Source organism: Aethalodelphis obliquidens, unplaced genomic scaffold (assembly GCF_003676395.1).
Source record: "Aethalodelphis obliquidens isolate GAN/ISIS:26980383/991018 unplaced genomic scaffold, ASM367639v1 scaffold32, whole genome shotgun sequence".
Taxonomy (NCBI): Eukaryota; Metazoa; Chordata; class Mammalia; order Artiodactyla; family Delphinidae; genus Aethalodelphis; species Aethalodelphis obliquidens.
This window is the reverse complement of record NW_020837976.1, coordinates 10,230,993-10,245,634: the sequence shown is the minus strand read 5'-3', so window position 1 is coordinate 10,245,634 and position 14,642 is coordinate 10,230,993. Positions and strand designations below refer to the sequence as shown.

General features: G+C 40.0%; 1 protein-coding gene across 5 annotated transcripts in view; it reads left to right on the top strand.

Moving 5' to 3' along the window:
- Positions 1-14,642, top strand: part of GAREM1 (GRB2 associated regulator of MAPK1 subtype 1) — a 208,782-nt gene that overhangs the window by 181,305 nt on the left and 12,835 nt on the right. For all 5 annotated transcript variants that reach the window (XM_027127699.1, XM_027127695.1, XM_027127697.1 and 2 more), the window contains one exon: positions 49-1,221. In XM_027127699.1, coding sequence (XP_026983500.1) covers positions 49-1,221 — 1,173 coding nt within the window. The remainder of the gene's footprint in view (positions 1-48; positions 1,222-14,642) is intronic.

Here is a 14,642-nt window from a genome sequence, read left to right as displayed (position 1 = left end):
GGATAAACTAAAGACAAGTACCCTAAAATTTGATTTATCCTATTGTAGGTTGCTTCAGGTGAATGCAATGAAGACACCGAAGTTTACAACATCACCCTTTGTACGGGGGATGAACTCACTCTCATGGGCCAGGCAGAAATCCTTTATGCAAAGACTTTCAAGGAGAAGTCACGACTCAACACCATCTTCAAAAAGATTGGGAAGCTCAACTCCATCAGCAAGCTGGGAAAAGGCAAAATGCCGTGCCTCATTTGCATGAATCACCGGACCAACGAGAGCATCAGCCTCCCATTCCAGTGCAAGGGCAGGTTCAGCACCCGAAGCCCTCTGGAACTTCAGATGCAGGAGGGCGAGCACACCATCCGCAACATTGTGGAGAAAACCAGACTTCCCGTGAACGTGACCGTGCCCAGCCCTCCACCCAGGAACCCGTATGACCTCCACTTCATCCGTGAGGGGCACCGCTACAAGTTTGTGAACATCCAGACCAAGACAGTGGTGGTTTGCTGTGTGCTGCGGAACAACAAGATCCTCCCCATGCACTTCCCTTTGCACTTGACTGTCCCCAAGTTTAGCCTCCCAGAACACCTGGTGAAGGGGGAAGTATGGCCTGAAACCCTGGTCCATCACTGGCTGGGTATCTGCCAAGAACAGTTCGACATCGATGAGTATTCACGGGCGGTCCGCGATGTGAAGACCGACTGGAATGAGGACTGTAAGAGCCCCAAGAAGGGCCGGTGCACTGGCCACAACCATGTTCCCAATTCCCTTAGCTACGCTCGCGATGAGCTCACCCAGTCCTTCCACCGGCTCTCCGTCTGTGTGTATGGCAACAATCTCCATGGCAACAGTGAGGTGAACCTCCACGGCTGCAGGGACCTGGGGGGAGAGTGGGCCCCCTTTCCTCATGACATCCTGCCCTATCAGGACTCGGGTGATAGTGGGAGCGACTACCTTTTCCCAGAAGCTAGTGAAGAATCAGTGGGCATCACAGGGAAGTCAGAACTTCCTTATGAAGAGCTGTGGCTGGAAGAAGGCAAGCCCAGCCATCCGCCTCTCACTCGCTCCCTGAGCGAGAAGAGCAGATGTGATCAGTTCCGAGGTTCTGTCCGGTCCAAATGTGCACCTTCTCCCCTTCCTGTCCCCGGAACTCTGGGAGCAGCAATGAAGTCTTCAGAGATTGCCCTACCTCCACCTCCAGTGCCTCCCAAATCTGAAGCCGTAAGTCCTTTCTGGTTTTGGGTGATGTGCTGGTCCTTCTATCTCTCTGCTCAGTCATCTGCTAATTTATTTTCTTTCTTAAAGAAAACTCCCCAATGGAAGATTATCAGAATGAGCAATTTGCTTAATTTGGAGTGAAATAGAAATATTTGCTGGATTATTTTTACCATTTGGGAGTTAGAGTTTTACTCTACATTTGATGAGAAATTCTTGGAGAGTTTTTATTAGGAGAGGTTTAAACATGCTGCCTAGAGAACGGATAACAGCGAGGGGAGAGCAGAAGGCGGAGACCAGATAAGAGGGATGAATATGGTAACAGGTATGAAATGATGACACCCTGAACCACAGCAGTTGGTAGCAGCAGATGGCAGGGAGAAACGAGCTGCTTCGGATCATGTTTCAGAGGTGGAACCAACAGTATTTACTGATTAAATTGGATGTGGGTAGTGAAGGAAAGAGAGAAATCAGGAGAAACTCCTAGATTTGTAGCCTGAGCAGCAGAGTGGATTACTAGTGCCACTTACCGCTGATGCGGACTGAAGGAGGAGTGGATTTATTTGGGGGAAGGAGAGATCAAGAGACATCAGCATCATTTGTAACTCCTCACAATTACATTGAGATCAAAGCGTCATGGGGGTGCTCACTTACACACCACACATACACACACACAGGTGCCAGCCCGGTTTTGCTTACCACCTCAAACGTAACTCACTCAGCTGAGGAGGAGTCTATCAGATTTTAATGTAAAAGGTCATACAGGACAGGAGAAGGAGCCCTCTGTTTTGACCATGTTCTTTGATTGACAGGCACTCTGAACCTTCACGACTCATTTTTGATCATTGGATTTCATTATATCTGAAGGGCGAAAGCGCTTGAGGCATAGGGTGTAATTCTGTTCATTTATTTGACAGTATCTGTGGTAGTGGTTTCCTTTTTTTCTATCTCTAGCAGAATCCTTTAAAAGAAAAAAAAAGAAAACTAACACAGATCACAATAAATAGAAGAATTACAATCAAAACCCATCTGACTGAAGGACAGATTGGAGGGATGGGGTCTCCCCTTGGCCCTGTCTACTCTGCCCCCACCAGGTGGTCTCAGGACACCTCTCTGGAAACACAGGGCTGTGTAGAGCCTCGTATCAAAACCATGGGCTAGATACTAGAAAAGTCACCATCAGTGACCACTGAAATCATGACCCTGGACTCTAGCAACTTCCCCTTTTGTAGGGAAGGTAACAGATGAAAAGAGAGGACTACTATACAAGTTAAAATGTGGGAAGTATACATAGGTCATGTATGGGGGGAGTTCAGAGGAGAAAAGAACTTCTAGTTGTGCAAGAGAAGCCTTCATGGAGATGACATTTCAGATGAGCCGAGAGCATATACATGAATGGAAAGAGCAGAGAGATGGGAAAGAAGGGCGTTCCAGACAGAATGGCTTGAGCAAAGGCAAGGGCAGATGAGGGAGAACGCAGAGTTTTGCTGCGCGAGTGGAATAGGGTTGAAGAGGGAGTATGAAGGGCAGTGGTGTCTTCAAGGCTGGAACCAGGTCATGGACAGCTCTGGACATCAGGCAGCACTTTGTGCTGGGTGTCATACATAGCTGTCCATGCAGAGCCCTCACTGCTGCAAAGCTTTCCTGAGAGAAGACCCACCTCCAGCTGTTTATTCCAGGACATAACAACTCCCCAGAAACTGCAGGTCTCTACTTTCCCCTGCTCCTTACAAGATCTACCAGGGATCTTAAGGCACAAGCCCAGAGATCCCCGTATCCAGTAGGGGTTGTGGAATATTTGGGGGAAGTCTTGGTGGAGTCAGAGTCCTTGGTTCTTTTATTCATGTCAGATGGTGTTCCCCCAAAAAACAGGTAAAAGGTGAGGGGACACTCCTAGTAAGTACTTCAGGCATTTTTAGGGACGTCTCAACTTACCTGTGTATGTGATGTTGCTTGAAGCTTGGAGCCTTCTCTTCAACAGGAATGTGACCACATGAGCTTTTCCTATAGAACTCTGGGCCCACCTGGCACATAACGGGGACTCCTGTTTGTTGACTGATCGATTGACTCATCCAAGGTGGTCCCACCCAGTTATTTACATAACCAAGTCTTGAGGTAGGAAACTGGCAGTGATTGTTTTCACTGAGGCTAGTGAAAGATGAGTAAGAACACAAATATTAAGAGGCCCTATCTTGACCCTGGTACTAAAAGAAAAACGTTAGAGTTAAATTTGAAACTAAAAGCAAATCTCACAGCAGAAGAAAAGGTTTGGGCCTCCAGTCTAAGCCGTAATTTCTTATGACATAAGAGAACCTTCTCAGAGCATGTTCGGTGTTTATAGAATGCTCTAATCATAAAGACTTTTTATAAACACGTGAAATTACTTAATTTTCTTTTTTTAAGAATTAGGCATTTCAAATGAAGTCATGTCTTTTATTGGTTCTGTGACCATGAAACAAATTTTCCAGTTTTAGGATGTGCGTGGGATCCGGAGAACGTCATAACTGTTAGATGTGGCTTCAGCTTGTAGCTTTCAAAAGGGAACTTTAATGGGGCATACATTCAAGTGCTCCCACAGAATTAAACTTCTTTGGATAGTGACAGTGGGGTGGGTCCTGGGCAAAAGCTGGGCCATAGAAAGGGAAGCAGAGCTGATAATTGGCAAATGAACGCTGCTTTGCCACAGTCCGTGTCCCAGTCATGTTAATATCTAGAGGGACAGTGGCTCCACTACAGTGTATGTCAGCCTGTGCCTTTTCTCCTTATTCTATTCTTCACTCCCTACTTCAGGGTCCTAAGTTACAGCAAATATCTGTGCTCTTTCTCCAGCAGATTTTGATAGTCTTTGTTTCTGTAAATGAGATAAAATCTTTCTCCTTCAACAGTAATTCTTGCTATGTTTCCAGCAGTGTGCTGCAGTTCCGGCATCATCTGGTTAATGCTTGCCCACTGTCCTATCCATATGCTAAAATGGAAAACTAGGCTATGGGGCCAAACAGAAAATCCTCAGTGGAGGAGTGATCAGTTTAGCCCTCTTAATATACTTTGTACTTGATGTGGCTACTTAGAATTATGCTCTAGTCTGTACCTTTGTAAAGATCGTTAAATACAAAGGTTTTTTTTCTTTAAACACAAAACACTGCCACTTACCTTTCCCAACAATAAGAGGCTATTGCCCCCCCTAACTGGAACATCCCAGGGAAGAGTAAACAGCTCCTGGTTCCAGGCACAGAAGAGAAATTGTTGCAGATGAGCCCAAGCTGGGGAGCTGCCCAGCTTACTGAGTGGTGACATTTTCATTTTTTTAAATTGTGCAGAGTGCCCTCAAATCAGAATGACCTGACAGTTCCTCTTGAGTGGGTTATCCTTAATTGGTTCATATGTTCTAAACACATCCTCTATTTCGTAACATTGTGGGCCTCATTCCATAATTTTAATTTTCTGGCTGTTGGCTGATAATGTCTAAAATATTTACCCAGATACTCTCTACAAGTGACAGTCTTCAAGAGCTGCCTTTTTTTTGTGATTTTTTTTTTTTTTTTTTTTCCTCTTTGGAAGATGCCATTTTGGAGAGCAGTGACGGGAAGGCTTGATAGTGCATGAAATCTATAAATAGAATGTTTGACTTCAGACTATTCTGGTCAATGCAGTAAATTACAAATCAGTATCAAAACTACTGGATCACAACTCTTCTATAGCTATGTGTGCAGTAGTATCAAACCTGAGGACCCCAGAACCCAGGGATTAATTCATGTCCTCTGTCTGTCTTTAGTAACAGAAAATCAAAAGTGCATTCACTCTTGGTTGGATGTTAACGTGGCAGCGATTCTTGAGATTCATGAAAGAAAAAGCATAAAAGGAGCTCTAGGTCGAAACCACTGGTTTAAAGCAAGTTTTCCTGCAGTGTGGATGAAGAATTTGTTAACCTTTGGGATTGACAGGATGCCCCCTGACAATGACAATACGAGAAGCAGTAGGGACTGAATTGTAAGATGGATTGTGGTAGCATACATTCATTGTTATAAGGCTGAAGTCCATCATACATAAAGTTCCTGTAATGGAGCACACTGTCTTATTGATGTTTGAGAAAAATAAGACATAAAGGGCGAATTTAATCCAGATCTACATTGCACCTAGTTCAGTAGGTGCCCGAAAAGACTGCACTATCCAGGAGTCAATCTGCAGACTGAGCAGCTGATGAGAAAACAGCAGGGGACACCAAGCATCCTGAGAGTCTTCATTTCCCTTCTCAGTGGAATTTCACCGGGAGCAGAGAGGAGTGATCTGCCACACTATGTGATGGGTCATGAGAGGCACAAAACATCATGTCCAAGAGCCACACGTGGATTTGCGTCCTCACTCTGCCACTTAGTAGCTTCATAGCTTCACACCTTGGGCAAACTATTTAACTTTGAGTCAGTTCCTGCGGCAACTAATAACAGTGTCTTCATTGCATTATTGTATTATACAAAGTACTTGGCAGTTTTCCCTGGCACTCGGTAAGCATTCAGTAAATAGTAGCGGTAACTTAATATGGGATGCATTCTTTTTTAGGGTTAGATAGAAAATAATTTTTTGGAGGTTATTTCCCCTGTCCTTCCTTGCCTAAGGTGTAAGGCCTCTCCAGAGAGTCGTGGAAGCTGATGGGGACAAGGACACCTACCTCCACAGACAGACCAGCAGAGAGCCTGGCACACAGGCAGGGGACAGTCATCCCCGCATTCCAAAAGTGCATCCTAACAGGCTTGAAAAGTAGCAAAACATTCTTTCATCTGACTTTTAAAATGTCTGCTTGATAAGCTAGATGTTATGTGTTATAGTTACCTACCTGTGGAGCCAAAATTGTAATCATGACAAACCAAGAAAAGAGCTACAGAAATGCTCAGCATCCTGTGGGCCCCAATAATATGTAATCCTTTCATGGGGGATTTGGGGGTTTTGTAGAACTATAGAGTACCTATGAAAAAGCCTGCAAATATGTGTCAAGAAACCGAAATTCCTAGGAAAACCTCTCTAGAAATATTAAAGCTGAGAAGTTGCCTTGACTAATTCCATTAGGCATGGCGAGGCTAGGTCATGGTGCTACCAGGTGTCACACCTGGATGTGTCCACCCAACAGAATGAGGGCCCTCACAAGACTACCCAAATTAAGAAAAAGTCATAAAAATGTATTGTTTAAAAACCGAGAGAACTGATTCTTAAGAATTGACCTATAAGAATTAATTCTACTCTACAACCAGCAAACACTGAGGTAAGAGGCGGCAGGACATGCATACTAAAAACAGCCTTGCACCAAAAAAACGAACCCAGGCTACACAGGATGCTCCCACATAAAAATAGCCCTCCAAGACCACAGTAAATAATTGTTTCTCCTAAATTCATAGAGTAAGAGAAATATAAATAAAATTAAGAAGCAGAGGAAACACTCCCAATTAAAAGATGAAGAGAATTCCCTTGAAAGAACAAACAATGAAACAGACCTCTTCAGTCTAATAGACACCAAGTTTAAAAGGAGATAATGAAAATACTGAAGGAATTAAGAAGGGCTATCAATAGGAATGCAGATTACTGTAAAAAGGAACTACTGTAGAAACTATAAAAGAGGAGCCAGGAAAAATTAGAAAACTCATTTGCTGAGATGAAAACTGACTGAGCTAAAGGCAATGAATAGCAGATTGAATAATGCAGAAGAACAAATAAGTGTTCTGGAAGATAGAATGATGGAAATCATCCAATCAGAACACAGAAAGCCAAACTGGGGGGAAAAAAAAAATGAAAGCAAAATAAGAAACCTATGGGATAATATAAAGCATGCCAATCTACACATAATAGGGACCCCAGAAGGAGAAGAAAGAGAAAAGGGGTTCAAAAATGTGTTTGAAGAAATTATGGCTGAAAACTTCCCGAACCTAAAGAAGGAAACAGATATCCAGGTACAGGAAGCACAGAGCGTCCCAAACAAGATGAACCCAAACAGACCTACACCAAGCCATATTATAATAGAAATGGCAAAAGTTAAAGAGAGGAAGGATTCTAAAGGCAGCAACAGAAAAACAAAGAGTTAATTACAAGGGAACCTCCCATAAGGCTATCAGCTAATTTCTTAGTAGAAACATTTGCAGGGCAGAAGGGAATGGCAAGATATAGTCAAAGTTCTGAAAGGGACAAATCTGCAACCTAGGATACGCTACCTAGCAAGATTATCATTTAGAAGGAGAGAGAAAGAATTTCTCAGACAAGCAAAAACTAAAAGAATACAGCAATACTAAACCTATCCTAAAAGAAATATTGAAAGGTCTTCTCTAAATGGAAGAGAAGCAAGAAGGTATAGGAAAGAGAAAATCACAATTGGAAAGTAAATCACTTAATAAGCCAGTAGACGGATTTTTTTAAAAATCAAAAAGATTTTTGTGAAAGTGATGACAGCCACAATGAACAGCAAAAGAATAAATATGAAGATGTAAAAGAGGACATCAAAATCATAAAATGTGGGAGAGGAGAGTAATAAAATGTAGACTTTTTTGTTTGTTTTTTTTTAGAATGTGTTTGAGCCTATATGACTACCAGTCTAAAAGCAAGTAGATAGGAAGGGGTTAAAATACTTGAAAAATGAGGTAACCACGAATCAACACATAAAATCGACTTACAAAAACCAAAAAGAAGAGAACACAAGCATAATATAACAGGAAACCATAAACCACAAAAAGAAAAAGAAAGGGACAAAGAAGAAATACAAAATCAACTGGAAAACAAGGTTTAAAATGGCAATAAATAGATATCTATTAATAATTACTTTAAGTGTCAGTAGACTAAATGCTCCAGTCAAAAGACAGGGGAATGGCAGGTTGGATTAAAAAACAAGAGCCTATAATATGCGGCTTATTGTAGGCAACACATAAAAAAGAGACCCACTTTAAGGCAAAGGACACACAGACTGAAAGTGAGGGGATGGAAAAAGATAACTCATGCAAATGGAAATGACAGAAAAGTGGGGGTCTCACTACTCATGTCAGACAAAATAGACTTTAAAACAAAGGCCATAAAGATAAAGAAGGACACTATATAGTGATAAAGGAATCAAGACAGGAAGAGGATATTACATCCTCAAAATATATGCACCCAATATAGGAGCATCCAAATACATAAAACAAATACCAATAGACATAAAGGGAGAAATTGATGGGAATACAATAATAGTAGAAGGCTTTACACCCCACTCACATCAATAGACACATCTTCTAGACAGAAATCAGTAAGGCAGCAGAGATCCTAAAGGATACAATAGAACAGTTAGACTTAATTGATATCTTTTAGGACATTACATCCAGAAAAAAACCAGAATACACATTCTTTTCAAGTGCACACAGAACATTTTCTAGGATTGACCGCATACAAGGGCACAAAACAAGCCTCAACAAATTTAAGAGTATAGAAATTATTTCAAGCTTCTTTTCTGACCACAATGGCATGAAACTAGAAATCAACCACAGGAAAAGAAATAAGAAAAAAATGATTACATGGAGACTGAACAACATGGTACTAAAAAACCAGTGGGTGAACAACAAAATGAAAGAGGAAATCAAAAAATACTTTGAGACAAATGAAAATGAAAACACAACCATACAAAATCTATGGGATGCAGCAAAAGCAGTTCTTAGAGAGAAGTTCATAGTGATACATGCCTTCCGCAAAGAACAGGAAAAAATCTCAAACAACCTAACCTACCACCTAAAAGAATTAGAAAACGAAAAATAAAATCTAAAGTGAGCAGAAGGAAGGAAATAATAAAGATCAGAGAGGACATAAATAAAATAGAGATTTAAAAAGCAATAGAAAAAAAATCAAAAAAAACAAGAGCTGGTTCTTTGAGGGGTAAACAAAATTGACAAACCTCTGGCTAGGCTCACCAAAGAGAAAAGAGGACCCAAATATACAAAATAAGAAATGAAAAAGGAGAAATAACTGATACCACAGAAATACAAAATAAAATAAGAGAATACTATGAACAATTATATGCCAACAAATTCAACAACCTAGAAGAAACAGACAAGGTTCTAGAAACGTACAGCCCACCAAAACTGAATCAAGAAGAAATAGATAATTTGAACAGACATATCACTAGAAGTGAAATAGCGTCTGTAATTTTAAAAACTCCCTACAAACAAAAGTCCAGGACCAGATGGTTTCACAGGTGAATTCTACCAAACATAGAAAAAAGAACTTATCCTTCTCATACTCTTCCAGAAGATTGAAGAGGAAGGAAGGAATGTATGCCCAAAGACATTCCATGAAGCCACCATCACCCTGATACCAAAGCCAGACCAAGACAGTACCAAAAAAGAAAATTACAGGCCAATATCTTTGATGAATATAGATGCAAAAATTCTCAACAAAATATTTGCAAACCAAATCCAACAACACATAAAAAAGATCTTACACCACAACCAAGTTGGATTCATCCCAGGGTCACAAGGGTGGTTCAACATAGCAAATTAATCAATGTGATACACCACATCAACAAAAGAAAAGACAAAAACCAAGTGATCACTCAGTAGATGCAGAAAAAGCATCCATTCACCATAAAAACTCTTACCAAAGTGGGTGTAGAGGGAACATATCTCAACATAGTAAAAGCTATTTACCACAAACCCACTGGCAGTATAATACTCAACAGTGAAAAGCTGAAAGCCTTCCCACTAAATTCTGGAACAAGACAAGGATGACCACTCTCACCATTTCTATTCAACATAGTATTGGAAGTCCTAGCCACAGCAGTCAGACAAAAAAAAGAAATAAAAGTTATCCAAATTGGAAGAGAAGAGGTAAAATTGTCATTATATGCAGATGACATGATACTATATATAGAAAACCCTAAAGACTCCATACAAAAACTACTAGACTGATGCACAAATTCAGCAAGTTAGCAGGATATAAGATTAACATACAGAAATCTGTTGCATTTCTTTACACTAGCAATGAAATATCAGAAAGGGAATGTTAAAAAAAAAAAAAAAAAAAACTCTTCTAATCACATCAAAAAAAAAAAAGGAATAAACCTGACCAGGACTTCCCTGGTGGTCCAGTAGAAGAATCTGTCTTCAATGCAAGGGACGCCCGTTCGATCCCTGGTCAGAGAACTAAGATCCCACATGCTGCAGGGCAACTAAGCCCATGCGCCACAACAAAAAGATCCCATATGCCACAACTAAGACCCAACGCAGCCAAAAAGAAATAATTGTTTTTAAAAGTCAGTCTTAAAAAAAAAAAAACCTGACCAAGGAGGTGAAAGACGTGTATGCTGAGAACTATAAAACATTAATAAAGGAAATTGAAGATGATTCAAAGAAACGGAAAGATATTCCCATGCTCGTGGATTGGAAAAATTAATATTGTTAAAATGACCATACTTCCCAAAGCAATCTACCCATGTAATGGATATCCCTATCAAATTACCCATGACATTTTCCACGGAACTAGAACAAATAATCTTAAAATTTATATGGAATCACAAAAGACCCAGAATCGCCAAAGAAATCCTGAGGGAAAAAAACAAAGTTGAAGGCATAACCCTCCCAGACTTCAGACAATACTACAAAGCTACAGTAATCAAAACAGTGTGGTATTGGCACAAAAACAGCATATGGATCAATGGAACAGAATAGAGAGCCCAGAATTAAACCCACACCCCTACAGTCAATCTTTGACAAAGGAGGCAAGAATATAACATGGGGAAAAAAAGTCTCTTCAGCATGTGGTGTTGGGAAAGTTGAACAGTCACATGTAAATCAGTGAAGTTAGAACACACCCTCACACCATACATGAAAATAAACTCAAAATAGCTTAAAGACTTAAATATAAGACATGACACCATAAAACTCCTAGGAGAGAACTTAGGCAAAACATTATCTGACATAAATCGTACCAATGTTTTCTTAGGTCAGTCTCCCAAGGCAGTAGAAATAAAGCAAAAATAAACAAGTGGGACCTAATCACATTTACAAGCTTTTTTACAAGAGAAACTGTAAAACGAAAAGACAACCTACAGACTGGGAGAAACTATTTGCACATGATGTGACTGACAAGAGCTTAATTTTCAAAATATACAAACGGCTCATACAACTCAACAACAAAAAAGCGAACAACCCAATTGAAAAATGGGCTGAAGACCTAAGTAGACATTTCTCCAAAGAAGACATACAGATGGCCAACAGGCACATGAAAAGATGCTCAAGATCGCTAATTATTAGAGAAATGCAAATCAAAACTACAATGAGGTATCACCTCACACTCATCAGAATGGCCATCATTAAAAAATCTACAAACAACAAATGCTGGAAGGGTGTGGAGAAAAGGGAGCCCTCCTGCATTGTTGGTGGGAATGTAAATTGGTGCAGCCACTATGGAAAACAATATGGAGGTTCCTCAAAAAACTAAAAATAGAGTTGCCATATGATCCAGTAATCCCACTCCGGGGCATATATCCAGACAAAGCTATAATTCAGAAAGATACATGTCCCCCTATGTTCATAGCAGCACTGTTCACAATAGCCAGGACACGGAGACAACCTAAACGTCCATTGTCAGATGAATGGATAAAAAAGATGTGGTGCGTATATACAATGGAATACTACTCAGTTATTAAAAAGAAAAAAATGAAATAATGCCATTTGCAGCAACATGGATGGACCTAGAGATGATCATACTAAGTGAAGTAAGACAGAAAGAGAAAGACAAATACCATACGATATCACTTATATGTGGAATCTAAAATATGACACAAATGAACTTATCTACAAAACAGAAGCAGACTCACAGACAGAGAACAGACTTGTGGTTTCCAAGGGGGAGGGAGGGGGAGGGAGAGACAGATTGAGAGTTTCGGATTAGCAGATGCAAAATATTATGTATAGAATAAACAACAAGGTCCTACTGTACGCACAAGGAACTATATTCAATATCCTGAGATAACCATAATGGAAAAGAATATGAAAAAGAATGTGTGCATATATGTATAACTGAAGCACTTTGCTACCCAGCAGAAATTAACACAACATTATAAATCAACTATACTTCAATAAAATAAATTTTACAAAAAAGAATTGATTCTACTCTGAATTTTTATTTTGTCTTTGGGCTTTCTCCTACTGACTATTAATATTAGAGGAGACAAGGGGGGAGGGATAAGTTCGGAGCTTGGGATTAACATACACACACTACTATATCTAAAATAGGTATAGTATATCTACATTCCAGTCAAAAAAATTTTTAAGTGATATAAATTAAAGCTAAAATAAATAGAGAAGGCACTAAAGGAGAGATTTTCTTAAATAAACCGTGTGTATTAATAGTCAAATTTAGGTAATAAAAAGATTAATCTGCAAGTGATTATTTACTTTTCAAAATAATTGCTCTACAAAAGAATTCACTCAGGATTCCACTAATTAATGCGGTCTCCTAAGGCATTTGACATTTAATTAATTTTAATTACAGCTTTTGAGGAGTACTCTGTAAGCAAGCCATACCTACATTTCCCATTTGTTAATTGAAATAAGGACTGAATTATTATTGTGTTTTGGTAATTTTGAAACTAATTGCCTTTGGTTTTGTGTAGGTTATTTATTTTTAAATGAAACCTTCTAGGCCAAGAAATTTTCTCCTGTGTCTGCCCAAAGTCTCAATGATTAAAATGTTAATAAAGTCATTGTAATATTCTATGGGATAGCCCTTGTTTCAAATCTGCACTCTTGGGTTTACCATTTGCACAAAATCACATTAATGGGAAAGTTATATACTATTTAAATATATCTATCATGCATTATACTCCTTGCTCAGAAAAGGTCTTTATTCTCTGCCCCAGTGGCATAGTCTTTCTTTGGAGTCCAGGGAAGCACCCTGGAACTTAAACAAGTATTCTTTTCAGAACTGCGTGCCCTTCTGGTTTCCCAGTAGCGGCCTGCTGTGCCCTCTGCCTTAACTCCCTTGCCTGAGGCCTGGAGGTTGGAGGCCATTGCAGACCCAGGCCTGCCTTAGGTCCTTATCATCCGCATACACAATGGGAAAAAGAAACACACACATCTGAGAATCAGGATTTCAGCTGTAAATCACATCTGCCCTGGCGTAATTCATCAGATAGATGTTCATTTATTGCCATGTTGTCATTGTAAAACTTTAATTTCTGTTTGGCTGAAAATACCCCTGATGGGTATGTGACAGGGTTGTGAACTCTTTGTATAAAAGCCTCTTTATAAATAAGGTTTCTTAAGGCTGTAATGATTTTGTTATCTGGGAGAGGGAGTGTGGGAAGAAATGTAAAATACAGGGCAGAGGGCATGCAGTGAAGGCAAAGTTACAAAGTTCAGGGAAGCATGGTTACAAAACTCCTTTCTTTGCAACACTGACATTATCCCGAAGTCAGCTTTTTAGAGAAGAAAACTCATGGTAAAGGTGAGTCCAGTTTTAGATCAAGCTCCCCTATAGTGTGTGTGTTTTCTGAATTAGTGCCAACATAGAAACAACATGATCCTTAGTCCGCCTAAGGATGGCCGAAGCCCGATAGTGACTGCCCACAGTTCCAAGCAGTGTGGTCTTTGAGCCGAGATTTTCACCCACAGGTACGTGGTGGCAGATTTTAGACTGCAGACAAGGAAATGTGAGGCCTCGTCGGCAAGTGTCTCCAGGTCCATTGCCTTGTATTTAAAGGTTGAATAATTGCTGCTATGAAATTGATTTTTTTTTCCCCAAAAAAGTTCAGCAAAGGACATTTCATAGTAAGTTTTCTGTTTTCCTAAGCTGTCTCTTTGGTCCAGTTAGTGAAGGGATGTGAAAGTGTCATTTCTTCCATAGAAGACGAGTAGGGAGTTCTGAGAAACTAAGACTTTCCAAGAAACATCATCATACCAAAGAGCCCCCATTCCTACACTGTGCAGTTTCATAAGCACGTTGTGTGTCTTTTGTTTGTTGTATTCTTTTAATCCCTAGGAAGTGTCAGGGAAAGATAATGTCACAGAAGAAAGTAGTTCATACGTATATAAAATACTCCAATTGTATGTAATGTGTGAATTTCTGTCTTCTAAACATTTACATTTAACCCTGTTTCCAGCTTTGTATTTGTAATAAATTCTCATGCGTTACCTTTAACATGTGGCTATTTAGGGAGAAGACCTTGTTTTCCATTTTTCACAAATTATTGGTCCTTCACCCCGGGCTCAGTTTCCTCCCAACTAAACAGACTTATAGCTGTGAGGAGTGGGGAGGGGAAGGGATGCTTAAATACCTATTCCAGGAGTCGGGAAATCAAGTTACACTTTCTGGAGAGTATTTAGAAAATAAATAGCCCCATTCCATGACGCACGAGATTCTGACCACAGGTTGGAGTTGGGTTTTGACTTTGTCAACCACCTTCACATAGTAACACGAAGCTTTCCAAA